The 26,253-nt window shown below is 43.2% G+C and overlaps 1 protein-coding gene across 1 annotated transcript in view; it reads left to right on the top strand.

Moving 5' to 3' along the window:
• Nucleotides 1–11,610: 11,610 nt before the first annotated feature.
• SLC22A16 (solute carrier family 22 member 16) overlaps nt 11,611–26,253 on the top strand; it is a 40,737-nt gene continuing 26,094 nt past the window's right edge. Inside the window, exon 1 of the mRNA XM_075862274.1 lies at nt 11,611–11,927. Within this exon, the coding sequence (XP_075718389.1) occupies nt 11,890–11,927 (38 nt within the window). The 5' untranslated portion in view covers nt 11,611–11,889. The remainder of the gene's footprint in view (nt 11,928–26,253) is intronic.

Genomic DNA, 26,253 nt, shown 5'->3' with positions numbered 1-26,253 from the left:
AAATTAGCTAAACCTACATTTTCTTTGAAAAAATTTAGATTTTCATTTTTATGGCCTACTTCCAATAAGTTCTGTAAAACACCTGTGGGGTCAAACTGCTCACTGTACCCCTAGATAATTTCCTCAAGGGGTGTAGTTTCCAAAATGGGGTCACTTGTTGGGGGTTTCCACTGTTTTGTCCCTTCAGGGGCTTTGCAAATGTGACATGGCCACCGCAAACCATTTCTGCTAAATTTGAGTTCCAAAAGCCAAATGGCGCTCTTTCCCTTCTCAGCCTCGCCGTGTGTCCAAACAGCCGTTTATTACCACATGTGGGGTATTGTTTTACGCGGGAGACATTTCTTTACAAATTTTATGGTGCTTTTTTTCCTTTAGTCCTTGTGGAAATGAAAAAAAAATTAGCTAAACCTACATTTTATTTGAAAAAATTTAGATTTTCATTTCCACTGCCTACTTCCAAAAATTTCTGCAAAAAACCTGTGGGGTCAAAATGCTCACTATACCCCTAGATAATTTCCTCAAGAGGTATAGTTTCCAAAATGGGGTCACTTGTTGGGGGTTTCCACTGTCTTGTCCCCTCAGGGGCTTTGCAAATGCGACATGGCCACCGCAAATCATTCCTGCTACATTTGAGCTCCAAGAGCCAAATGGCCCTCTTTCCGTTCTCAGCCTTGCCGTGTGTCCATACAGCCGTTCATGACCACATGTGGGGTATTGTTTTACTCGGGAGAAATTGTTCTACAAATGTTGTGGTGCTTTTTGTACTTTAGTTATTTTGGAAATTAAAAAAAATTTGCTAAACCTACATTTTATTTGAAAAAATGTAGATTTTCATGGCCTAGTTCCAAAAACTTTAGCAAAAAAACTGGCTGGTCAAAATGCTTGCTACACCCCTAAATAAATTCCTCGAGGGGTGTAGTTTCCCAAATGGGGTCACTTTTGGGGGGTTTCCACTGTTTTAGTTCCACAAGACCTCTTCAAAGCTGACATGGTGCCTAAAATATATTCTAATAAAAAGGAGGCCTAAAATCCACTAGGTGCTACTTTGCTTCGGAGGTCGGTGCTTTAGTCAAGTAGCACACTAGAGCCACATGTGGGATATTTCCTAAAACTGCAGAAGCTGGGCAATAAATATTGAGTTGCATTTCTCTGGTAAAACCTTCTGTGGTACAAAAAAAATTGGATTCAAAATGAATTTCTGGAAAAAAATAATGAACTTTGTAAATTTCACCTCTACTTTGCCTTAATTCCTGTGAAATGTCTAAAGGGTTAAGAAACTTTCTAAATGCTGTTTTGAATACTTTGAGGGGTGCAGTTTTTAAAATGGGGTGACTTATTGGGGGTTTCTAATATCTAAGGACCTCAAAGCCACTTCGGAACTGAACTGGCCCCTGTAAAAATAGCCTTTTGAAATTTTCTTGAAAATGTGAGAAATTGCTGCTAAAGTTCTAAGCCTTGTAACGGTCCTAGAAAAATAAAAGGACGTTCAAAAAATGATGCCAAACTAAAGTAGACATATGGGGGATGTTAATTAGCAACATTTTTGTGTAGTATAACTGCCTGTCTTACAAGTAGATACATTTAAATTGAAAAAATTCTAATTTTTGCAATTTTTCGCTAAATTTTGGTGTTTTTCACAATTAAATACTGAATGTATTGGGCAAATTTTGTCAGTAACATAAAGTCCATTATGTCACGAGAAAACAATCTCAGAATCGCTTGGATAGGTACAAGCATTCCGGAGTTATTACCACATAAAGTGAAACATGTCAGATTTGAAAAATGAGGCTCTGTCAGGAAGGTCAAACGTGGCCAAAGAGGGAAGGGGTTAAGAGGTTAACATTGTAAACCAGTGGGTTCAACTATAGGTTCAACAACTATATTGCATGGCTGGTAATCTTTATTTATGTGAAATATTGGAAGGATGTATCTTTTTTTTAAATCCATTTAAGAATAAACAGAAAGTTTAGGTAATGGTTAAAAAATATGAACTACCTGGGGATACGCCAGAACAACCCCCTTTTGTGGAAACTTATATTTGATACATCTAAATTGGAAGGAAGTGATTTCTACGTTAAGTGTGGCGTATCCAACGCAGATTCTCCTTTATTATGATTATTAGGTGATAAATCTAGCACAAAAAATTGCCAAATCATTGTGTCAGGCCATAACAAGGGCACTCTTTGTAGCGAAATTATTAATTTTGAGATTATGGATCTCAAATAGACTTCCAATTTGTTTGATGTGGAAAAACATGTTAAACCATATTATATTTAATGGGCTCCGTCACCACATTATAAGTGGCATTTTCTACACAATGTGATCGGCGCTGTAATGTAGATTACAGCAGTGTTTTTTATTTAGAAAAACAATAAATTTTGACGGAGTTATGACCTATTTTAGATTTATGCTAATGACTTTCTTAATAGACAACTGGACGTGTTTTTACTGTTTGACCAATTGGGCGTTGTGGAGAGAAGTGTATGACGCTATGACGCTGACTAATCAGAGTCATACACTTCTCTCCATTCATTTATTCAGCACATAGTGATCCTGCGTTGTTCACTATGTGCAGTCACTTACTCACATATTAACGTTACTGAAGTGTCTTGAGAGTTAATAGACATCACCTCCAGCCACGACACGATGTCTATTCACAATCCCGACACTTCGGTAACGTTTGTGTGGGACTTACAGCACAGCAAGCGTAATCTCGCGAGATCTGTCATTTATAGCGTGATCTCGCGAGATTACGTTTGCTGTGCTGTAAGTCCCACACAAACGTTACCGAAGTGTTGGGATTGTGACTAGACATCGTGTCCTGGCTGGAAGCAATGTCTATTAACTCTTAAGAGACTTCAGTAACGTTAATGTGTGAGTATGTGACTGCACATCATCTAGCAAGATCACTATGTGCTGAATAAATGAATGGAGAGAAGTGTATGACGCTGATTGGTCAGCGTCATACACTTCTTTCCACAACGCCAACTTGGTCAAAAGTAAAACAAGCCCAGTTGTCTATTAGCAAAGTCATTAGCATAAATCTAAAATAGGTCATAACTCTGTCAAAATTGATCATTTTTCTAAATAAAAGACACTGCTGTAATCTACATTACAGCGCCGATCACATTATGTAGAAGATAGGGCACTTATAATTTGGTGACAGAGCCTCTTTAAAGAGAGAAGTACAGGGTAATTTAAAAAGGTTGTTACAAAATTATAGCCTTGGTATTCATAACCGAGATAACTTAACAAAAATTTATTGACATGAAAAGACACACTATCTATCCAAGTTTTATCTATACACTACAAATATTCGGAGTGATTTCCATTGGTGACACGGCAGATGTCTAGGCGGTAGTACAGTTCTTTCCAGACGTCTGCCAGCATATCCTCGGATATGGACTCCACTGTTTCAGTGATGCGTTGTCTCAGGTCATTCAGATCCTGTGCCTGGGGGGGGCAGATACACTGAGTCCTTGATATAGCCCCACAGAAAGAAGTCGCAGGGTGTTAGATCTGGCAATCGTGGAGGCCAGCGGAACATTGGTAAATCGTTGTTTCCGGCGCGGCTTATCCAAAGTTGCAGTAGAGCTTCATTCAGGTATCAGCGAACATCCAAAGGGAAATGTTGAGGTGCACCATCCTGCTAATAGACTACGTTTGGCAGATCTTCCTCTATCTGTGTCATATGCCATTCCTTTATCATGTCCAGGTAGAAGTGGCCAGTGACAGTATTCTTGTCAAAAAAGAAGGGACCGTAGACTTTGTGACTTTGTGCACAGAACACCTTTACTTTGGGTGAGTCCCTCATGAGCTCAATATGGGCACATGGTTTTTCTGAGACCCAAATTCTAACGATGCCACAATTGAGCTTCCCACTGAGGTGAAAGGTAGCATCATCGCTGAACACCAGCCTGTCAGCGAATTCATCCTCTTCCAATCTACCCTGTAAGTCAATGCAAAAGTCGGCTTTTCGGTTTCTCGTCTGGATTTAGCTCCAGAAGAAGATGTAATCTGTTTGGCTTACAAAGGAGACGTTTTTGTAAAATACGCCATTACATGATTTGTGGCACCTGTAGTTACATACTAGTCAGCCTGGTTGACTTTCTAGGACTACGCTCGTACACGGCACAAAGCCTGTTCACTGTCTCTTCCGAAGTCTGACATTTCCCATGACATAAACACCCAGTAGTTTCGAACTGCTTCACCCAACGCGAATTGGAAAGGAAACATTTTGGACTGCTTGTTAGGAAACCATTGCTTTTTTCGATGCCATCCTGTGAGCATAAACACCGGCAGACATGTAACACCAAAAAGGGATACATTTTGGACTGTTATTAAATTTTAAAAATGCATTAAAAAAAATCACACAATGCAGTGTGTTTTTAACCCCTTCCCGACATTTTAACCCCTATCCCTACGCCAAAGCCGGGTAGGGGAAGTATGGAACGGGCTCACAGAGTGAACCCGCTCCATACGATGCGGGTGTCGGCTGTATGTTACAGCCGACACTTCAGACTAACGAGCGATCCCGCTCGTTTAACTCATTAAATCCCGCAGTCAATAGCGACCGCGGCATTTAAATCGTTAGAAAGAGGGGGCAACCCCCTCTAACAGTTCATCGTGCCACCCACAATGCAATCGCGGGGTGGCGATGGTTGCTATGGCTGCCTGGGGGTCTAATGAAGGCCCCCAGGTCCACCATCTTTGTGCTCCTATTAAGCGCTGCCTCCGGCATGGCTTAATATAAGCATGTCAGAATCACGATATACTGCAATACATTAGTATTGCAGTATATAGTGCAAGCGATTTAACGATCGCTGGTTGAAGTCCCCTTAGGGTATGTTCACACGGCCTATTTACGGACGTAATTCGGGCGTTTTGGCCCCGAATTACGTCTGAAAATAGCGCCTCAATAGCGCTGACAAACATCTGCCCATTGAAAGCAATGGGCAGACGTTTGTCTGTTCACACGAGGCGTATATTTACGCGCCGCTGTCAAATGACGGCGCGTAACTAGACGCCCGCGTCAAAGAAGTGACCTGTCACTTCTTTGGCCGTAATTGGAGCCGCTATTCATTGACTCCAATGAATAGCAGCGCTAATTACGGCCGTAATTGACGCGGCGTTCAAGCGCCTGCACATGCCGGTACGGCTGAAATTACGGGGATGTTTTCAGGCTGAAACATCCCCGTAATTTCAGCCGTTACGGACCCCCGCCGTGTGAACATACCCTTAGGCTGGGTTCACACGACCTATTTTCAGACGTAAACGAGGCGTATTATGCCTCGTTTTACGTCTGAAAATAGGGCTGCAATACGTCGGCAAACATCTGCCCATTCATTTGAATGGGTTTGCCGACGTACTGTGCAGACGACCTGTTATTTACGCGTCGTCGTTTGACAGCTGTCAAACGACGACGCGTAAAAATACAGCCTCGTCAAAAGAAGTGCAGGACACTTCTTTGGACGTTTTTGGAGCTGTTTTCTCATAGACTCCAATGAAAACAGCTCCAAAAACGGACGTAAAAAACGCAGCGAAAACGGCGCGAAAAACGCTGCGAAAAATGCGAGTTGGTCAAAAAACGTCTGAAAAGCAGGGTCTGTTTTCCCTTGAAAACAGCTCTGGATTTTCAGAAGTTTTTGGTCACTACGTGTGCACATACCCTTAGGGGACTAATAAAAAAAAAGTATAAATTAGTAAAATAAAATTGTTTTTTTATATAAAAAAGAAATAAATATTTCCCCCCTAGAGCATAGTAAAATTTTTTATAAATAAACATAATTAGTATTTCCGCATCCGTAAAAGTCTGAACTATTACAATATATCATTATTTAACCCGCAAGGTGTACGCCGTAAAAAAAATAAAACCGTAAACGCCAAAATCTCTATTTTGTGGTCACCTCATCTCTTACATAAAATTAAATAAAAAGTGATCAAAAGGTCGCATGTACCCCAAAATTGTATGATTAAACACTATAGCTTATCCCGCAAAACATAAGCCCTCATACCACTTAATCGACGCAAAAATAAAAAAGTTATGGCTCTCAGAATTTGTATTTTTTACACTTAGGTTTTTACTTGTAAAATATAGAAAAAACTATATATATTTGGTATCGCCGTAATCGTGTTCACCCACAGAATAAAGTTAACATGTTGTTTTAATTGCACAGTGAATTCCCTAAAAACGAAGTGCAAAAAACAATGGAGGAATCGCTGTTTTTTTCATTTTCTACCCATATTATTTTTACCGTTTTCTAGTACATTATATGGCACAATAAATGGTGCTACGAAAAACTACAATCCGTCCCGCAAAAAAAACAAGCCCTCATAGGACTATATAGATGGAAAAATAAAAAAGTTATGGCTTTTGGAAGGTGGGGAGGAAAAAACGAAAATTAAAATCTGAAAAATGGCTGCGGCAGGAACGGGTTAAACAGGCTCTTTCTTACTACCGGCTACCATCCATTTACCCATAGCCATATATGTTGCTGTCACTTTGACATTATTAATGCTGTTTACGCATTAACCCCATCAGGACGCAGCCGGTTTTGGCCTTGTGGCACAGCCGATATTTTCAAATCTGACATGTGTTACTTTATATGGTAATAACTTTGGAATGCTTATCCAAGTGATTCTGAGAGTGTTTTCTTGTGACATATTGTACTTTATGTTAGTGAAAAAATTTGGTCGACAAAGTTAATATTTACCTGTGAAAAACACCAAAATTTGGAGAAACTTTGCAAAAAATAGCATATTTCAAAATTTAAATGTATCTGCTTGTAAGACAGAATGTAATACCACACAAAATAGTTACTAGTTAACATTTACCATATGTCTAATTTATGTTTGCATCGGTTTTTGAACATCCTTTTATTTTTCTAGGACGTTACAAGGCTTAGAACTTTAGCAGCAGTTTCTCACATTTTCAAGAAAATTTCAAAAGGCTATTTTCTCAGGGACCAGTTCAGTTCTGAAGTGACTTTGAGGGCCTTATATATTAGAAAGTCCCCATAAATCACCATGTTTTAAAAACAGCACCCCTTAAAGTATTCAAAACAGCATTCTCAAAGTCTCTTAACCCTTTAGGAGTTTCACAGGAATTAAAGCAATGTAGAGGTGAAATTTCATTTTTTTTTTGCCAAAATTTATTTGTAATACATTTTTTTCTGTAACACAGAAGGTTTTACCATACAAACACAACTCAATATTTGTTGCCCAGATTCTGCAGATTCTAGAAATATCCCACATGTGGTCCTATTGTGCTAATAGAATATATTTTAGGCACCATGTCAGGTTTGAAGAGGTCTTGTGGTGCCAAAAAAGAGTAAAATCCCAAAAGTGATCCCATTTTGGAAACTACACGCCTCAAGGAATTTATTTAGGGGTATAGTTTTTAGTTTAGCTTAGTTTTTTTTCTAAATTAATTTGAATTAGTCTGTGAAGATGAAAATCTTGTTTTTCTCTGAAAAAACATGTTGTGTTTGCAACACCCTGGAGGGACCAAAACAGTGGAAATCCCCCAAAAGTGACCCATTTTGAAAACTACACCCCTCATGGAATTATTCAAGTGGTATAGTTAGCATTTTGACCCCAAAGGTTTTTTTGCAGAATTTAGTGGAAATAGACTGTGAAGATGAAAATCTACTTTTTTCTGAAAAAAACATAGACTTTTTTTTACAAGGAATAAACAGAAAAAGCACCCCAACATTTGTAAATAAATTTCTCCCGATTACGTCAATACCTCTTATGTGGTAATAAACAGTTTTTTAGACCCACGACAGGGCTCAGTAGGGAAGGAGCACCATTTGGATTTTGGAGCGCAGATTTTTCAGGAAAGGTTTTCGGTACCATTTCGTGTTGCAACTCCCTGGCTGGACCAAAACAGGGGAAATCCCCCTAAACTGACCCCATTTTGGAAACTACACCCCTCAGGGAATTTTTCAAGTGGCATAGTTAGCATTTTGACCCCACAGGTTTTTTTTTGCAGAATTTAGTGGAAATAGACTTTGAAGATGAAAATCTACTTTCTTTCTGAAAAAACATAAAATGTTTTAATTTTTACAAGGAATACAGGAGAAAAAGCACCCCAACATTTGTAAAGCAATTTCTCCCGATTGCGGCAATACCCCATGTGTAGTAATAAACTGCTGTTTGGACCCACGACAGGGGTCAGAAGTTAAGGAGTGCCATTTGGAGCACAGATTTTGCTGGGATGGTTTTCAGATGCCATGTCAAGTTTACAGAGCTCCTGAGGTACCAGTACGGTGGAAACCCCCATTTTGGAAACTGCACGCCTCAAAGAATTTATTTAGGCATGTGATCACTTTTATGACCCCATAGTATTTGTTGCTGAATTTAGTGGAAATCTGGCATGAAATATAAAATGTTAAATTTTTCACAAATGCGTCATTTTTTTAATTTATATGTTAGCTGCCTTGGGGGAGGGGGGTTTACCCGCCCCCGACTAAAAACACACTGTGAACAGACCCACCAATCACAGCAATCCCTGGCAATGCGTCGCTGCTATTGGTCCATTACTGGTCACATGGAGCATGGGGCAGGGGGTGGTTCTATAGTAACCATTCCCAGACATAATTACAAGTCCCGGGAACGGTTTTTAACACTTTTTATACAGGAACGATGAAATCAGTGGATCTGTACAGATCCACCGATTACATAGATCACCGGCATTGGATCGCTCTTACGGGTCCATTGCCGTGACTGGGGAGTGTTAGCTATCGGGGACAGCTGACCTCCCGGTTCCCGCTGCACACTGTCACCGACAGTGTACACCGGGAACCGCGCAGTAACCGTACGTCCTGGTGCGCTAAGACACTGGCCACCAGGACGTACAGTTGAGTAGTGCTGCGCATAGAGGTTAAGGAGCTTGAAAGGGGTTGTATGCAGTCCTAGAAGACCTCATACATTACTTTTCAGGGCAATCGAGGACTTTTGATTTGCAACAAATTTATTCACTCCCAATAGAATCTGACGGCCAATTTCTCTGAATCCGACACTAAATTAATTTTTGGAAATTCGCTCATTCCTAGTCAGCAGGTATTATTGTGCAAAGTCGCTGGTGACTATTACAGACTACTCCATTCAACACCTGATAATTCAGGTTTAGGTGCAGTGAAGTGCAATTTCTAACTACCCCTAGCAAATCATACAATCTATGAAGCTGACATATGTATTGCGGTTTGACAGGTCCTTTCACTAGAAGAAACTGTGTGGCCATCACTGCATTTCTGTCCCTAACAAACAATATAGTGGCTGGTTATTTTTCACCCTGTAGAACAACTGTTTTGTTTGTGAGGAATCAAAGGTCATTGGTGACCACAGTGTTCCATTCACCCACCGCAACTAAAACAGTTCTCCATTATGAATGCCAAACAGCTGCATAGATTCTGCCTCCTGAGACGCTTCCTGGTGAATATGACATGAGAATGGATTGGAACATTTTACTTAAAGAAGCACTCCACTTTTTTTTTTTGCCCCTTTCATTTGTACATTGGTGTTTCAGTGGGGTGCTGTGTGCAGAAAATTTACAGATCCCTGTATCATGTAGTTTTCGGGCCTGGCGCTGCCCACGTGATCTTCACTCTGACCTGTCTGTGCTCACTGTGCTTTTCCGCAAACCGGAACTCAGGCTCTCAATTCACTCCTATGGGAGCAGACCCTGACAAAATTGTTGGATCCACCTACAAAGTCTATGGCCAGCTACAAATGGGGGCCCATTGAAATCAATGATAAGCCCTTGTAGACAAAATTGATACAGTACGTGGACATCACTGCTTAAAACTAGTTGTAGACTTTTAAGATAATTCCATCCATGATGCGTTTTGGTCATACCTTCCAATATTTCAGATGGAAGAGAACGTACAAGATTCATTGTGTAAAAGAACAACTTTTTTATACATGTCCATGTTGATAGTTTGTTATTTACACATAACCACAAAAAATTTAATATTCATATGTACCAAATATCCAAATAATAAAGATTGAATCAAGGTCTTTGCCAATATACAAATAGAAGCAAGACATAAACTTTTTGGAGCAATACAGTACAGTGAAACTTCTTTAACACGAGCACCCAAAATTGCAGTGAAATTTGGTCCTCCCAAAAAAGAGACCGAAATACATATGGGAAACAGAAACTTTATTGCCAAACTTCATTACAATGGGTCAGCTCTTCTCATACAACACAATACATACCTTAGATATACGTGCCCTAATCACACAAAATTTCCTTTTTGATAGTAGTAACTCAAAAAAGTATGAGATGGATATGAACTGCCCTTCAAAATTATGGTTGCCCTACTAATACACCGTTGCTGAAAAAAAATAGTAAACTCCCTATGTTGTAGCCAATAATATATTCAGCAGTATTAAGGGCCAATTATCGGGCAAACGAGCGTTCTCAGAACACTAGTCTCAGACAATTTTCCTTTGTAAACAGGGCAACGACAGCAAACGCTTGTTTATCGGCTGATTGTATCGTATTATTGTCGGCAGCATATCTTCCTGTGTAGACAGAGAGATGTGCTGCCGACATGATAGAAATGTGTGAGGTCGAGCGATCGTAGTAACGTTCGCTCATCCTCATGCATTGCTCGTTGTGAAAGAAGCAAACAAGCGCCAATCAACGAGCTGTCTCCTTGATTGTTGCTCGTCATGGGCCGTCTAAGAGGACCCCTAGCCACCGTGCATAAAAATCTATTTGTCCTGACAGTCACTGATTGAAATCATACTGAAATCTCGTAGGTCAAAATACTTTCAATAGTAGCCCAATAAAATCCCTGTTAAAACCTCAACACTAATGCTGGTCATACACATTAGATAGCTGTCAGCAAAGCGCTCGTTTGGCTGACAGTTATTCCTCCCGATCCACATGAACGCTCGGATCGGCCGAGCGTGTGTGTATTCTGTATGGGGAGAGGAGTTAGCCGCTGGCAGACACCTCAGGGGTTGGCTTATCTTCCCTGAGAATAAAAGAACTGAGCATGTTGAAATCCAACAGCCATTCCTACTCTGCCCCGACATCTGCTATTGAGTGAGGGTTGGGAGGCCCCGATACATATTACCTGAAATCCGCAGGTTCGTACGACATTAAATAATAAATTTGCTGTTGTGCCTTCTTGACTGTAGCATATACCATTGCAGAGCAGGTCAGCTCGGGGTATAGACAATCAGTCAAAAAAACATTTGGTCTATATAAGGGGTGTTCTTCTTAAAGAGGGGCTGTTTTGGTGAAATTTCCCTATATAACAACACAACATTATTACTCAGTATCAAAGAGGAACAATTCAGAAGCAAACAGGGACAAAGAAAAGGAGGAACAATCCGTCTAAAGGAAGGACACTTGGGAGGTATCATTTTGGAAAAGCACATAAATATTAAATAAAAATAATTATTCTTTTAACAATTTGACATAGCTTTAAAGGGGCGAAATAAATGTTATATTTAGATGTATATAAGTATTTTAAATTGGGTGGAATTGCTTCTTAACATGTCCCACTGGAAATGCTCCTGAAGTAAGGGAGTGAAGGAGGAGCTGCTGTCTCTACAAAACCTCTCATAACAATCACACATGTCTACAGACTCCTCATCTGAACCAGCTCAAAAACGCACACGCTGCTGGAACACTATATTAACGCCACATCTTTCACAGTGTACACGACTGACGCACTGATAAAGGTAAATCTCTTATCAGGATGCACTTCATGTCTGTAAAGGCAGAGCAAACAGACATCAACATTATCAACTGAAATACACAAGTTACAAAACAACTTTGCTCTAGGAATCATGCCCAACTGAATAAGCAAAAGAATCCAGGGTCAAATCTCAAGCTGTACACCACACCAGAGCTGCTGCTTCCAGGGCATGGAGGGTCTGTTTGACTATGTGGGGCATTTTGGAAGGTAAGCATTCTTTACAGTGTTTTTAGTATGTTATTGTGTGCACTGAAAGTGGGGGAAGAACAGAATCTCGGCAAAAAATGTGGAAACTTTTTAAAAGCAGTAGTGTATAATGCTTGATAGAAAGAGCCGATTATAGGACAAGAAGGCAGTGGTGTATTTTCTGTTTATATGAGAAGAGGGGGCTATTGTTAGAGCAGGGATTGAGGCTATAAGTAGTTAGTGACCAGAATAAGTAGTATGAAAAAACTATTTGAAAACAAGCCGCTGTCAATCTAGACGACTGTTAATACAATCACCATATGTAAAGCTGCACAAAGAAAGATTACAAAGCAAATTTACAGAGAAACAACTTTAATATTCCAAAAAGTATTAGTTCTGTTCCCCAATTACATAAAAAAATCTTGTCTTTTTAATATGTTGTGTTTTTTATGTCACTGTATTTAGTGGATGGGTTTGAAATGTTGCACTAGGGTAATAAAGTACCCCTATTTTTCACTTATATCTGCGGAGTGCTGCCTATTTTTTGCTTCTATATTGACGTAACATTGGTCTGTTCCCCAGAGCTTGCACACACACGCTGCCTGTGCTGCTGGACTATTGAAAACACTGTATAAAGATATTTCATTTTACAGTACATGCGGTTCTAAATACCGCAGGCATCTAGTATATTAACCTGTATAACATGCAGGACATACAAAACCTTTTTTTAAAAATCTTGTATTCCCTGTCAGTTTATTATAAAAATATTTATTTGTAATGGTGATCTCTAAAGCCAGATGCACCTAAGTATCCTATTACTGAATTGCAAGGATTTTTATATCAGCAGGCAACATACAAAATCGGCTCAAGCTTGTGCCTTAGTTTGACAGCTGGATGGACTCACCCAGATGCAGATAGCTGTGGGCCAAGACTGGTGCAAATCAATACGACAGGGATTATTCTGTCGGTGCCCAAATAACACATCAGTCTCAGAGTTAAATCCAGGCCCAGATTTTTTGCTGTTAGTTAGTATCTGTAATACAGTATATGCAAGAACTTTTTAACAAACACTTAGAAGGTATAGCCTCAGTTCCAGCCCCATGAGTTCTACTCATTATTGGGCAGCAAAGCCGTAAAGTTTCCAATATTACAGCTTCACACAGCTACAGTATCTGGCCTGCAGACATAGCTAGGTTTTCCTTCACCCGGGCAAAGATTCAGTTCACTGCCATGTATCTTAATACTGGGGCCAAGGAAGTGTGTCCCCCTCCCCCAGCAGCTAGCTATCTGCTAGCGTCCAGGACACATGGCCCCATGGCCATCCCCCTGCCTGCAGAGGTTAGAGATCAGTTACATAGCACTATACAAGTACTAATGAATGATAAACTAAGCACAATAATACAGCGAAACCTCTCCAAATGACCACGAGTTTGAGAAGACCATCTAGACTAGATTTTTCTGTGATGAATTTTCAATTTTCCTATATTTTGTGTATATTGGCCTCTTCTTTGACAGGACCACCTGTCTAAAAGACAATTTTTCACTGCAATTTCACAGTAAATGGTTTAGAAATGGTACTGCTTGTTATACCTGGTATCAGACTTGACATAATAAGTGATATAAACATGGCACTGTTCATCATTGACAGTATGGTTCTAATAACTTTTTTGTCATCGGGTTATCCTGTATATTTTTAGCTTTCGGACAAAACCTTGGTTTTGAACACTTTTTATGAAACATGTTATACCACTTACACTAAACAATGGACATATATTTGCAATATGTTCCTTCTAGATATTTGAACACCTTGTTCTCCGCTATAGTACTAATTGTTAGATAGTTTGAGTATTACTTTTAAAACTATAGTACAATTCTGTTAGTCTAGAACCTGATCACTAAAAGAATGCTCTGCAAGAAAGGGAAGCCCACTTTATCAGGGTGATATTTATTAGACGTGCCACAAAATTTGGTGGAAAAATAAAGGTTGAGAAAAGCATTTTGTAAAGAATGTCTACACAGTTTATTAGTAGTTTTTTTCCACTTACCTATGTATTATTTCTGTTCACAAATTTAAATATTCATGATTATATTTTTACACGTTTACAGCATTTTTATGTTATATCTATCCGGAAAACAATTTCCACCTAAATGTAATAGAAACTATTATTATTTGAGTTTTGTTAAATTAGATATTTACACTAACTGCAAAAAAAGTATTTGGACACCTGACCATCACACCTATATGAGCTTGTTGGGCATCCTACTTTAAAACCTTGGGCGTTAATATGGATTTAGGCCCCTTTTGCAGCTGTAATAACCTCCAATCCTCTGCGAAAACTTTCCACGAGATTGTGTGGTGCGTCTGTGGGAATTTGTGCCCATTTAGCCACAAGAGCATTTGCACGGTCAGGCACTGATTTTTGACTGGAAGGTCTCGGCGTTCCAATTAATCCCGAAGGTGTTCGATGTGGATGAGGTCAGGGCACTGTGTAGGCCACTCGAGTTTCTCCACAGCAGACTTGGTAACCATGTCTTTATTGCCCTCGCTTTGTGCAGACCAGCACAGTCATGATGAAACTTTATGATCTTTCCCGAAAGTGTTGCTACAAAGTTGGAAGCATACAATTGTCTGAATGTCTTTGTATGCTGTAGTATTAACATCACCCTTCACTGAAAATAAGGGACCTAGCCCAAACCCTAAACATCCCTAGACCAAACATCCTTATTCCACCAAATTTTACAGTAGATACTCTTCATTAGCGTTTTTGTGGCATGTGCCAAACCCATATTCATCCATCAGACTGCCAGTTAGTGAAATGTGATTCCTTACTCCAGAGAACGTATTTCCACTGCTCCAAGGTAAAATGGTGGCGTGCTTTACACCACTCCAGCCAACTCTGTAGTGTGAGGCAACAATGCAACAAAGTGTGGCCCTGGGCAAAATTAAATATGGGGCCCCAAATGCTGAAATATTGTACCAACAATACTGTCACATTTGGTCAATTCAGACAGTGGTGAGCAGATAGCTGCAGCTCTGATTTCTAGCGCTTCCAGGGGTGTTGCTAGGATCTTAAAAGATCAGGGGCACAAGCCTTAAGTGACCCCCCCACACACAAATTATTTATATACATATATAGTTTACCACTGTACCAGGATTAAATATCTCCATACAGGTCCTGAAAAAAACGCAGTATACAAAGACCAATATGTGTTTGCTTTGGCCTAATTTGGCTTAAATATGTGTTTACAAGCAGTCACTCTTGCAGCCTGCTCAAGACAGCCAATCAGATGCTCCGTTGCTGATAAGATGTTACTCCTAGATGCTTCCTCTTCACAATAATAACACTTACAAATAATCAGGGCAGATCAGATATTTTACTAACTGACTTGTGGCAAAGGTGGCATCCCCTTCCCGCCGCAACAATTTTTAATTTGAATTTTTTTTCCCACCTTCCAATAGCCATAACTTTTTTATTTTTTCGTCGATATAACCCTATGTTTTGTGGGGTCCTGCATTAGGCCCCTATGCTGCCATGCCAACCATCTGCAGCCCGTGATCGCAGTGCGGGTGGACCGACGGGCTGTTAGAGGGGGTAGCCCCTGTTTTTCTAATGCTTTAAATGCCACGGTCGCAATTAACTGCGGCATCTAATGGGTTAAACTAGCGGAATCGTGCTCAAGCTCGATCCCACTCATTACAGTGAAGTGTTAGCTGTAACATACAGCTGACACCCGCGTTGTATGGAGCGGGCTCAGCCCGTAGGCCCACTCCATACTTCCCCTACCCGGCAATGATGTAGGTATACGTCATACATCAGAAAGAGATTAAAGTCATTGAGCTCTTCAGTACGAATCTATGGAGATTGCATGACTGTGTGCTTGATTTTATGCACCTGTCTGCAATGGCTATATGTCCTTATCACTACAAAGATGAACAAATGGTATCATACATAGATTAATTATTCTATAGCTACCATAGACTTCTGCCTTGATGAAGAGGCAAGGAGCCATGTGAAATATTTCCTGAAAAGATCTTTGAAAATGTTTGGCTTGGTACCCTGTATAGAGATGATTATGTTCGTAATTTATGATGGCTCAGGAGACATACTGCTTCTCTCTATGTAGAATTTATGAGACGAGTTGCTACATTTCAGTTATTAACTACTGTAAAGTATAAATGTAAAACAGGCTATGTTTAGTGGTATAAAACGTGGTACATGCTTGATAGATAATTAATTTGCCATATGCAATATCATGAGTAGTATGTGCCATATACTAGTATATTAATGGATGCCAAATTTTAAGATATAAAGTGGATATTTCAGAAACATTTTTTAAAGAGAAGACTTTAGTCACGCTGGATGAATGAAAGTCGCACCTCTTTTTACAGACACAAACAAGAATAGTAGTAGTGGGAATGAACAAATCTGGTGTTTGGATTAAACCTATTTTTTAAAATATATTAAACAGAGAATATTGTGTTAATTACTGTCACGGCGCGGGGTGTGGACCCACTGGGCCGTACCGCGTAGCGGGGTAGCAGCTGGCCAACAAGGTACAAAACAATGTCTATAGTTCAAAACGGGTACCTGAGGCAATGTAGACAGTGGCAGGATCACGACTTGGCTTTCACAGCAGGAGACGCCGCGGATGCGGCGGGAGACACGACTTGGCTTTCACAGCAGGTGACGCCGCGGATGCGGCGGAAGACACGACTTGGCTTTCACAGCAGGTAACGATAGTACGGGATACAGGGTACAGGCAGCAGGAACGGGCAACACTGGGACCTGGAAAACACTGGGAGACCTTTAGCAAGACATACAAGGGTATACAACAACGCTCAGGCGAGGAACCAATGGGCAGAGCCCCTTTTTATAGTCCAGCAGCCATTTGGGCTGATAACTGGCAGCTGGACGCGTACTGGCCCTTTAAGGCCGTGCACGCGCGGGCGCGCGCGCCCTGCGGGGAACGGCGCGAGGACCCGGAAGACAGTGCCGGCGTCTGCCAGAGGGAGGAGGACGCCGAGCAGAGAGGTGTCCATGGCCTGGATCGTCAGGGGGTGAGTTAGAACGGCGATCCCCGGCCATGGACGTAACAGTATCCCCCCTCTTACGCCCCCTCCTCTTGGGGCCAGAGCGGGAAATAAATTTCTTCACGAGGACAGGGCCATCGATATTCTCCTCTGGCTCCCAAGACCTCTCCTCTGGACCAAATCCCCTCCAATCCACCAAGTAAAATGTCCTGCCTCCTACTTTCTTGGTGGCCAGGATCTCCCTCACTTCGAAAGTTCCGGATGAACTGCCAGGAGCCACTGCGGTACTAGGAGTCCTGGAGTAGCGGTTTAGAACCACGGGTTTTAGCAAGGAGACGTGGAAGGAGTTAGGGATCTTGAGGGTAGGAGGCAGTCGAAGCTTGTACGACACAGGATTGATCTGCAGCAGAATCTCGAAGGGTCCAAGGAACCTAGGGGCAAACTTGCAAGATGGCACCCTCAGCCGGATATTCCTGGAAGAAAACTAGACCTCTGTACCTGGAAGAAACTGGGGAGGTTCTCGTCTTCTAGTGTCTGCCTTTCTCTTCATGCGGTCCACCGCCAGCAGAATAGAAGATCGTGTCTGCTGCCATATTTGCAGAAAGTTCCTGATGGTAGAATCGGCTGCAGGCACCTGAGACATAGTAGAGCCGGGTAGGGGTATTCGAGGATGTTGGCCATAGACTATAAAGAACGGACTGGAAGTGGTGGACTCACTGGTATGGTTATTATAAGAGAACTCCGCCCACGGAAGCAGCTGCACCCAGTCATCATGTCTTCTGGAGACAAAGTGCCGTAGGTAGTTCTCCATAATTTGATTAATCCTCTCAACTTGCCCATTGGACTGAGGGTGATAAGCTGAGGAGAAGTCCAACTTTACCCCGAGTAGGCCGCAGAGTGCTCTCCAGAACTTAGAGGTGAACTGGACCCCTCGATCCGAGACAATATGCAGAGGTAATCCATGCAGACGGAAGATGTGTTGCATGAAGAGGTCAGCCAGTCGAGCGGCAGAAGGCAGGCCAGTCAGGGGAACAAAATGAGCCATCTTTGAAAAACGATCCACCACCACCCAGATCACACTGCATCCAGCAGAGGGAGGCAGATCCGTAACAAAATCCATAGCAATATGCCGCCAGGGGGCCTCGGGCACCGGCAGTGGTTGGAGCAGACCGGCTGGTCTGGAGTGCGCACCCTTGTTGGCTGCACACACCGTACAGGAGGAGACGAAGTCTAAGATGTCTTTGGGCAGAGTGGGCCACCAGAACTGACGGCAAATCAGGTCTCGGGTCTTACGGGCACCCGCATGTCGTGCCAGCTTGGAACAGTGACCCCAGCGAAGGATTCTTCCTCTGTCTGCCAGCCGTACGAAAGTTTTTCCTGGGGGAATGCCTCTAACCTGTAGAGGGTTGACAGAGTAGATGCAGGAGGGATCGATAATATTCTGTGGGGGCTCCACAGTGTCCTCTGTTTCAAAAGACCTGGACAAGGCATCGGCCCTCACATTCTTGTCGGTAGTGGAGTTCGAACCGGAACCGTGCAAAAAACAATGACCATCTGGCTTGACGAGGGTTCAGTCGTTGAGCCGTCTGTAGGTAGGTCAAGTTCTTGTGGTCCGTGAAGACCAGGATAGGATGAGCTGCACCTTCCAGTAGGTGTCTCCATTCCTGCAGAGCCAGCTTGATGGCCAGTAACTCCCGGTCCCCAATCGAGTAGTTGCGCTCTGCAGAAGAAAACAGCTTGCCTTTCGAACCCCTCTGGTACAATAGAGCCCCGGCACCAATAGAGGAGGCGTCCACATCTAACGAAAACTGCAGGGACACATCAGGATGGTGCAGAATGGAGGCAGACGTGAAGGCTTTCTTTAAGGTTTCAAATGCGATCTCTGCCTCTGGAGTCTATACTTTGGCATTCATACCCTTTTTAGTGAGGGTGGAGATGGGAGCTGTCAGAGAAGAGAAGTTGGGGATGAATAGTCTGTAAAAGTTGGCGAATCCCAGGAAGCGTTGTATGGCCCTTAAGCCTTGGGGACGTGGCAACTCCAGGACAGCCTTGACCTTCTCGGGATCCATCTTGAGACCCTGATCAGAGATAATGTAGCCCAGGAAGGGTAGAGACTTTTCTTGGAACACACACTTCTCCAACTTGGCGTAGAGATGATTCTCTCTTAATCCAAGCAACACCTGGCGGACATGGCCCTGATGAGTCACAAGATCTGGGGAAAAAATCAAGATATCATCGAGGTACACCACAACACAGATATAGAAGAGGTCACGAAATATGTCATTCACAAATTCTTGAAATACTGCGGGAGCGTTACACAGGCCGAAGGGCATGACCAAATATTCGTAGTGTCCATCACGTGTGTTAAAGGCAGTCTTCCACTCGTCTCCCTGACGGATCCGGATTAGATTGGAGGCCCCCCGCAGGTCAAGCTTGGAAAAAATGTTTGCCCCCCGTATACGATCAAAGAGCTCAGAAATCAACGGCAAGGGGTACCTGTTCTTCACCGTGATCTGATTGAGACCCCGGTAGTCAATGCAGGGTCGAAATGATCCATCCTTCTTTTTGACAAAGAAAAACCCGGCTCCGGCCGGGGATGAAGACTTTCGTATGAAGCAGCTCTCTAGATTCTCTTTAATGTAGGCCGACATAGACTGGGTCTCTGGCAAGGAAAGAGGGTATACTCTACCGCGAGGAGGAGAAGAGTCATTAACCAAGTAGATGGGACAGTCGTATTCTCGATGTGGTGGCAATATCTCTGCCTCCTTTTTGTTGAAGACATCAGTGAACTGAGAGTAACAAGGAGGTAGCCCAGACAATGACTGAGGCGAAGAAGGCTGGGATGGACAGACATGGCCCAGACAGCGGTGTAGACACTTGGGACCCCACTAAAGAACCACTCCAGAGTTCCAATTCAGGACTGGGGCGTGAAGATGGAGCCAAGGCAAGCCCAGTAGCACGGGGTTGACGGCCTTGGACAGGACATACAGAGAGATCAGCTCGGAATGAAGAGCTCCCACCTGGAGTCTCAACGGCTTGGTCACAGACAAAACTGGGTCAGGCAAAGGCAGTCCATGTACCAAGGCAACGATTAATGGTCTCTCCAGCAAAACAGTAGGCAAATGAAGAAGATCCACAAGGTCCTGACAGATGAAATTGGCTGCGGAGCCAGAGTCCAGGTAGGCAGAGACTGGATGAGGTCTCCCGCCAGCGACAATGGTCACAGGAATGAACAGCTTGGACGAGAATTCTCTATCAAGTGCAGTAGCCCCCAGGGTGGTCTCTCCAACCAATCCCAGACATTGGGGTTTCTTAGGCCTCTGGGGACACAGACGCACGACATGGCCAGCGAGGCCGCAATACAGACAGAGTCCAGAGGTGCGCCTGTGCAGCTTCTCCTGATCAGACAGTTTAAGCCGATCCACCTGCATCGGGACCTCGGGCGCAGCAGAAGAACCGGGCAAGAGGGGTTGCTGGAAGTTGGGCGCCAGTCTAGGAAGCCATCTCTCTTGTATAATCTCTTGGGTTCTCTCTCTGAGCCTTATGTCCACGCAGGTAGCCAGTAGAATCAGATCATCCAGGGCAGCTGGGAGATCTCGAGCAGCCAGTTCGTCTTTGATCTCAGGCGATAGGCCATGCCAGAAGGATGCTACCAAGGCCTCATTGTTCCAAGACAATTCTCCTGCCAGAGTCCGGAACTGGATGGTGTATTCGCCCACGGAGACGTCCTCCTGACGCAGGTTAAAAATAGCAGTGGCAGCCGATGAGGCTCGTCCAGGCTCCTCAAATACGGAACGGAACAACCGCACAAACCCCAGGAAGTCTCTGGTCACGGGTCCCTGCCGTTCCCAGATTGGATTTGCCCACGCCAGGGCCTTGCTGGCGAGCAAGGATACAATAAAGGCGATCCTGGCTCCGTCTGAAGGAAATGCTTGGGCGTGCAGAGTGAAGTGGATTTGACATTGGTTCAGGAACCCCCTGCACGAACTTGCATCTCCATGAAACCGTGGTGGCAATGGCAGCGTGAACCGAGAGTCCGAACTGGAGCTGCCAGGAGGTGTAGCAGGAGGGTCGATCAGAGGAGTTTCACTAGGGGCGATGACGGAAGAAACTAGTGCACCAAGATGCTGCGCCATGGAGTCTACTGCCACAATGACTTGATCCTGTCGCGCTTGCAGATCCTGCAGGTCTGCCTGCATGGCTTGGGAGGATGACAGGTTCTTGACTTGGCCAGTGGGGTCCATGGTCTGAGCGTACTGTCACGGCGCGGGGTGTGGACCCACTGGGCCGTACCGCGTAGCGGGGTAGCAGCTGGCCAACAAGGTACAAAACAATGTCTATAGTTCAAAACGGGTACCTGAGGCAATGTACACAGTGGCAGGATCACGACTTGGCGTTTACAGCAGGAGACGCCGCGGATGCGGCGGGAGACACGACTTGGCTTTCACAGCAGGTGACGCTGCGGATGCGGCGCAAGACACGACTTGACTTTCGCAGCAGGTAACGATAGTACGGGATACAGGGTACAGGCAGCAGGAACGGGCAACACTGGGAACTGGAAAACACTGGGAGACCTTTAACAAGACAGACTAGGGTATACAACAACGCTTAGGCAAGGAACCAGTGGGCAGAGCCCCTTTTTATAGTCCAGCAGACATTTGGGCTGATAACTGATAACTGGCAGCTGGACGCGTACTGGCCCTTTAAGGCCGTGCACGCGCGGGCGCGCGCGCGCGCCCTGCGGGGAACGGCGCAAGGACCCGGAAGGCAGTGCCGGCGTCTGCCAGAAGGAGGAGGACGCCGAGCAGATAGGTGTCCATGGCCGGGATCGTCAGGGGGTGAGTTAGAACGGCGATCCCCGGCCATGGACGTAACAATTACATTACAAGGTGTACAACACGCAGCCTGCAATGCTGTTCTGCATAGCCCCAACCATCAGGATACTTAAGGCCCTTTTACATGGGACAATTATCGGGCAAACGAGCGTTCATCAGCTGATCATATAATTTATGCTGCACAGAATATTATTTATGTTGGCAGCACATCTCCCTGTGAAAACAGGGAGATGTGCTGTTGACCTGATAAAAATGAACGGGGACGAGCGGTCAGAGTAATGACCACTCGCCCCCATAAATAACCAAGCATTGCTCCTTGTGAAATGAGCAAATGAGCGCCAATCAACGAGCTGTCTTCTTGATCGGCACTTGTTTACACGGCCCATATCGGGCCGTGTAATAGGACCCTTAGTTATATGTGTCCTAATGGTTCAGAAAGACACAGCTGTCAAAACATAGCCACATCCTAATAATGCAGATACATAATGTCATTAGACAGCTGCTCTTGTTCCCTCTTCCCTGAACTCATTAGTGATACCAGTGGGAGTCGTGATAAATACATGTGAGTGCTGTCTAGTGGTTGCTCACGTATTTCTTCTATGACAGGGAGAAGAGGAGCAATAAGGAGCATTGTACAGAGTAGGAACAGGGACAGATGGTACACTGTGTGGATGACACTGTTATGGGGGTGTACTCTGTGGCGGGCACTGGTATAGGCTGTGCTATGTAGCTGTCACTGTGTGGCAGGCACTCTAATGGGACGTTGACACTGTGTGTTAAAGGGGTTCCTAGGGGGGGGGCACTGTGTGTTAAAGAGGATTTGCTATCTCAGACATGTCCAGTCATGACATATCAACAGTATATGCTATAAATGTGTGGTAAGTGAGGGTTCTAGGACTCCCACGTGTTGGGAAAAAGGGGGACCCTTACTCGCCTCTTGGGCACTCCAGAGAAGGGGAGATGAGGTGGCTGCACATGCACATGATGTTTCATAACTCCAATAAACTATGGGGGCTCTGTTTGGCTGGCACTTGTGGGGGGCACTCTTTGGCTAGCACTGTGTGACTACATGAGTTCTATTTTAAAGAGGCTCTCTCACCAGATTATAAGTGCCCTATCTCCGACATAATCTGATCGGCGCTGTAATGTAGATAACAGCAGTGGTTTTAATTTTGAAAAACGATCATTTTTGACCAAGTTATGAACAATTTTAGATTTATGCTAATTAGTTTCTAAATAGACAACTGGGAGTGTTTTTACTTTTTACCAACTGGGCTTTTTAAAGAGAAGTGTATGACGCTGACCAATCAGTGACCAATCAGCGTCATACACTTCTTATTGTTCCAGCCCATTGTGCAGTGAAAGAAGCTGGGCTGGAACAATGAGAAGTGTATGACACTGTTTGGTCACTGATTGGTCAGCGTCATACACTCCTCTGTACAACGCCCAGTTGGTAAAAAGTAAAAACACGCCCAGTTGTCTATTAAGAAAGTCATTAGCATAAAGCTAAAATTGTTCATAACTTGGTAAAAAATTATCGTTTTTCAAAATAAAAACCACTGTTGTTATCTACATTACAGCGCCGATCAGATTTTGTAGGAGATAGAGCACTTCTAATTTGGTGACAGAACCTCTTTAAGCAATTTAAAGGTGAAATCCAGGCCAAACGTAACTGTGTTATGCCTAGTGCAGACCATGACTGTTTTTTTTTTCTTCTCTATGAATCCCTGTGTCATATATCCCTTCCTCCACTCCATGCCCTGCACTAGACATAACACAGTGAATCAGTTTTATCCATTAAGGGGGTCAATAATTTTTCCTAATGTCCATTAAGGGGTCAGCAATATTTCTTGATGTCTAATATGGCAGTCACTTTTCATGTCACTAATTTCTGGGGGGAAATGTTTATCCCCTTTCTGTGCATTAGCAGCATTAATTACTAGATTGTCCTCTACAGACATTTATCTATTATAAAACAGTATTTTCATTGATAGTAAACCTTAGGCCGGGTACCCACGGGTTGGATACGCTGCGTAAAAACTATGCAACGTATCCAACCACAAAAAGCCATTTATACTTACCCCCCCCCCCCCCCCACTCTTCTGGTGCGTAGTCTAGCCTCCTAAGATGACTATGCACGCCATGTGAGGCTGCAGCCTTTGATGGTGAGTGTGAAAGAGATAATAGTGGGTGAAGACTGTGAGGAGGTTGAAACCTTGTGGGTGGAATTACAAAGGGAGGTAAACACTGAAAATAATTACTTTTGGTGTAATCTATAGACCCCCCAATATAACTGAGGAGATAGATGGTGAAATATATAAACACATGGAGTGGGCTGCACAGGCGGGTACAGTAGTGATAATGGGAGATTTTAATTACAGGGATATTAATTGGGGTCATGGTTCGGCTTCAACTGCAAAGGGGAGACATTTCCTCAACCTGTTGCAGGAAAATTTTATGGACCAGTTTGTGGAAGACCCGACTAGAGGTGAAGCTCTGTTGGATCTGGTAGTTTCTAATAATCCAGAGCTTGTTGGGAATGTCAATGTTCATGAAAACCTCGGTAACAGTGATCATCATATAGTTATATTTAACCTATACTGTAAAAAACAAACACAGGCTGGGGGGGCAAAAACACTTAATTTTAAGAGGGCCAATTTCCCCAGGATGAGGGCGGCAATTCAGGATATAGACTGGGAAGAACTAATGTCAAATAATGGAACAAATGATAAATGGGAGATTTTCAAATCTACTTTCGGTAATTATAGTGCAAAATGTAGATATGGTCCAAGCTAAATTAAATAAAATAAAGGCCCCGGGAGCAGATGGTTACACCCTAGAGTTCTTAAAGAGCTTTGTTCAGTTATTTCTGTCCCCCTCTTCTATAATATTTAGAGATTCTCTAGTGACTGGTATAGTGCCAAGGGACTGGTGCAGGGCAAATGTGGTGCCTATTTTCAAAAATGGCTCTAGGTCTTCCCCAGGTAATTATAGACCAGTAAGCTTAACATCCATCGTAGGGAAAATGTTTGACGTCTAATGGGTAAATTAAAGAGGCTCTGTCACCAGATTTTGCAACCCCTATCTGCTAATTGCAGCAGATAGGCGCTGCAATGTAGATTACAGTGACGTTTTTATTTTTTAAAAACGAGCATTTTTGGCCGTTATGATTATTTTTGTAGTTATGCAAATGAGGCTTGCAAAAGTCCAAGTGGGTGTGTTTAAAAGTAAAAGTCCAAGTGGGCGTGTATTATGTGCGTACATCGGGGCGTTTTTACTACTTTTACTAGCTGGGCGCTCTGACGAGAAGTATCATCCACTTCTCTTCAGAACGCCCAGCTTCTGGCAGTGCAGATCTGTGACGTCACTCACAGGTCCTGCATCGTGTCGGACACATCGGCACCAGAGGCTTCAGTTGATTCTGCAGCAGCATCGGCGTTAGCAGGTAAGTCGATGTAGCTACTTACCTGCAAACGCCGATGCTGCTGCAGAATCAACTGTAGCCTCTGGTGCCGATGTGTCCTCGCTCGTCTGACACGATGCAGGACCTGTGAGTGACGTCACAGCGTGATCTGGCAGAAGCTGGGCGTTCTGAAGAGAAGTGGATGATACTTCTCATCAGAACGCCCAGCGAGTAAAAGTATTAAAAACGCCCCGATGTACGCACATAATACACGCCCACTTGGACTTTTACTTTTAAACACACCCACTTGGACTTTTGCAAGCCTCATTTGCATAACTACAAAAATGGTCATAACTTGGCCAAAAATGCTCGTTTTTTAAAAATAAAAACGTTACTGTAATCTACATTGCAGCGCCTATCTGCTGCAATAGCAGATAGGGGTTGCAAAATCTGGTGACAGAGCCTCTTTAAGGACTATAGGTTTAGAAAGTATCGTTTGTAATTGGATTGAGAATTGGCTCAAGGACCGTATCCAGAGAGTTGTGGTCAATGATTCCTACTCTGAATGGTCCCCAGTTATAAGTGGTGTACCCCAGGGTTCAGTGCTGGGACCACTATTATTCAACTTATTTATTAATGATATAGAGGATGGGATTAATAGCACTATTTCTATTTTTGCAGATGACACGAAGCTCTGTAGTAATGTTCAGTCTATGGAAGATGTTTGTGAATTGCAAGCGGATTTAAACAAACTAAGTGTTTGGGCGTCCACTTGGCAAATGAAGTTTAATGTAGATAAATGTAAAGTTATGCATCTGGGTACCAACAACCTGCATGCATCATATGTCCTAGGGGGAGCTATACTGGGGAAGTCACTTGTTGAGAAGGATCTGGGTGTACTTGTAAATCATAAACTAAATAACAGCATGCAATGTCAATCAGCTGCTTCAAAGGCCAGCAAGATATTGTCATGTATTAAAAGAGGCATGGACTCACGGGACAGGGATATAATATTACCACTTTACAAAGCATTAGTGAGGCCTCATCTAGAATATGCAGTTCAGTTCTGGGCTCCAG

This window comes from Rhinoderma darwinii, chromosome 4 (genome assembly GCF_050947455.1).
Source record: "Rhinoderma darwinii isolate aRhiDar2 chromosome 4, aRhiDar2.hap1, whole genome shotgun sequence".
Lineage (NCBI taxonomy): Eukaryota > Metazoa > Chordata > Amphibia > Anura > Rhinodermatidae > Rhinoderma > Rhinoderma darwinii.
The sequence above is the reverse complement of the archived record's forward strand: the minus strand, read 5'-3'. Positions and strand labels throughout refer to the sequence as shown.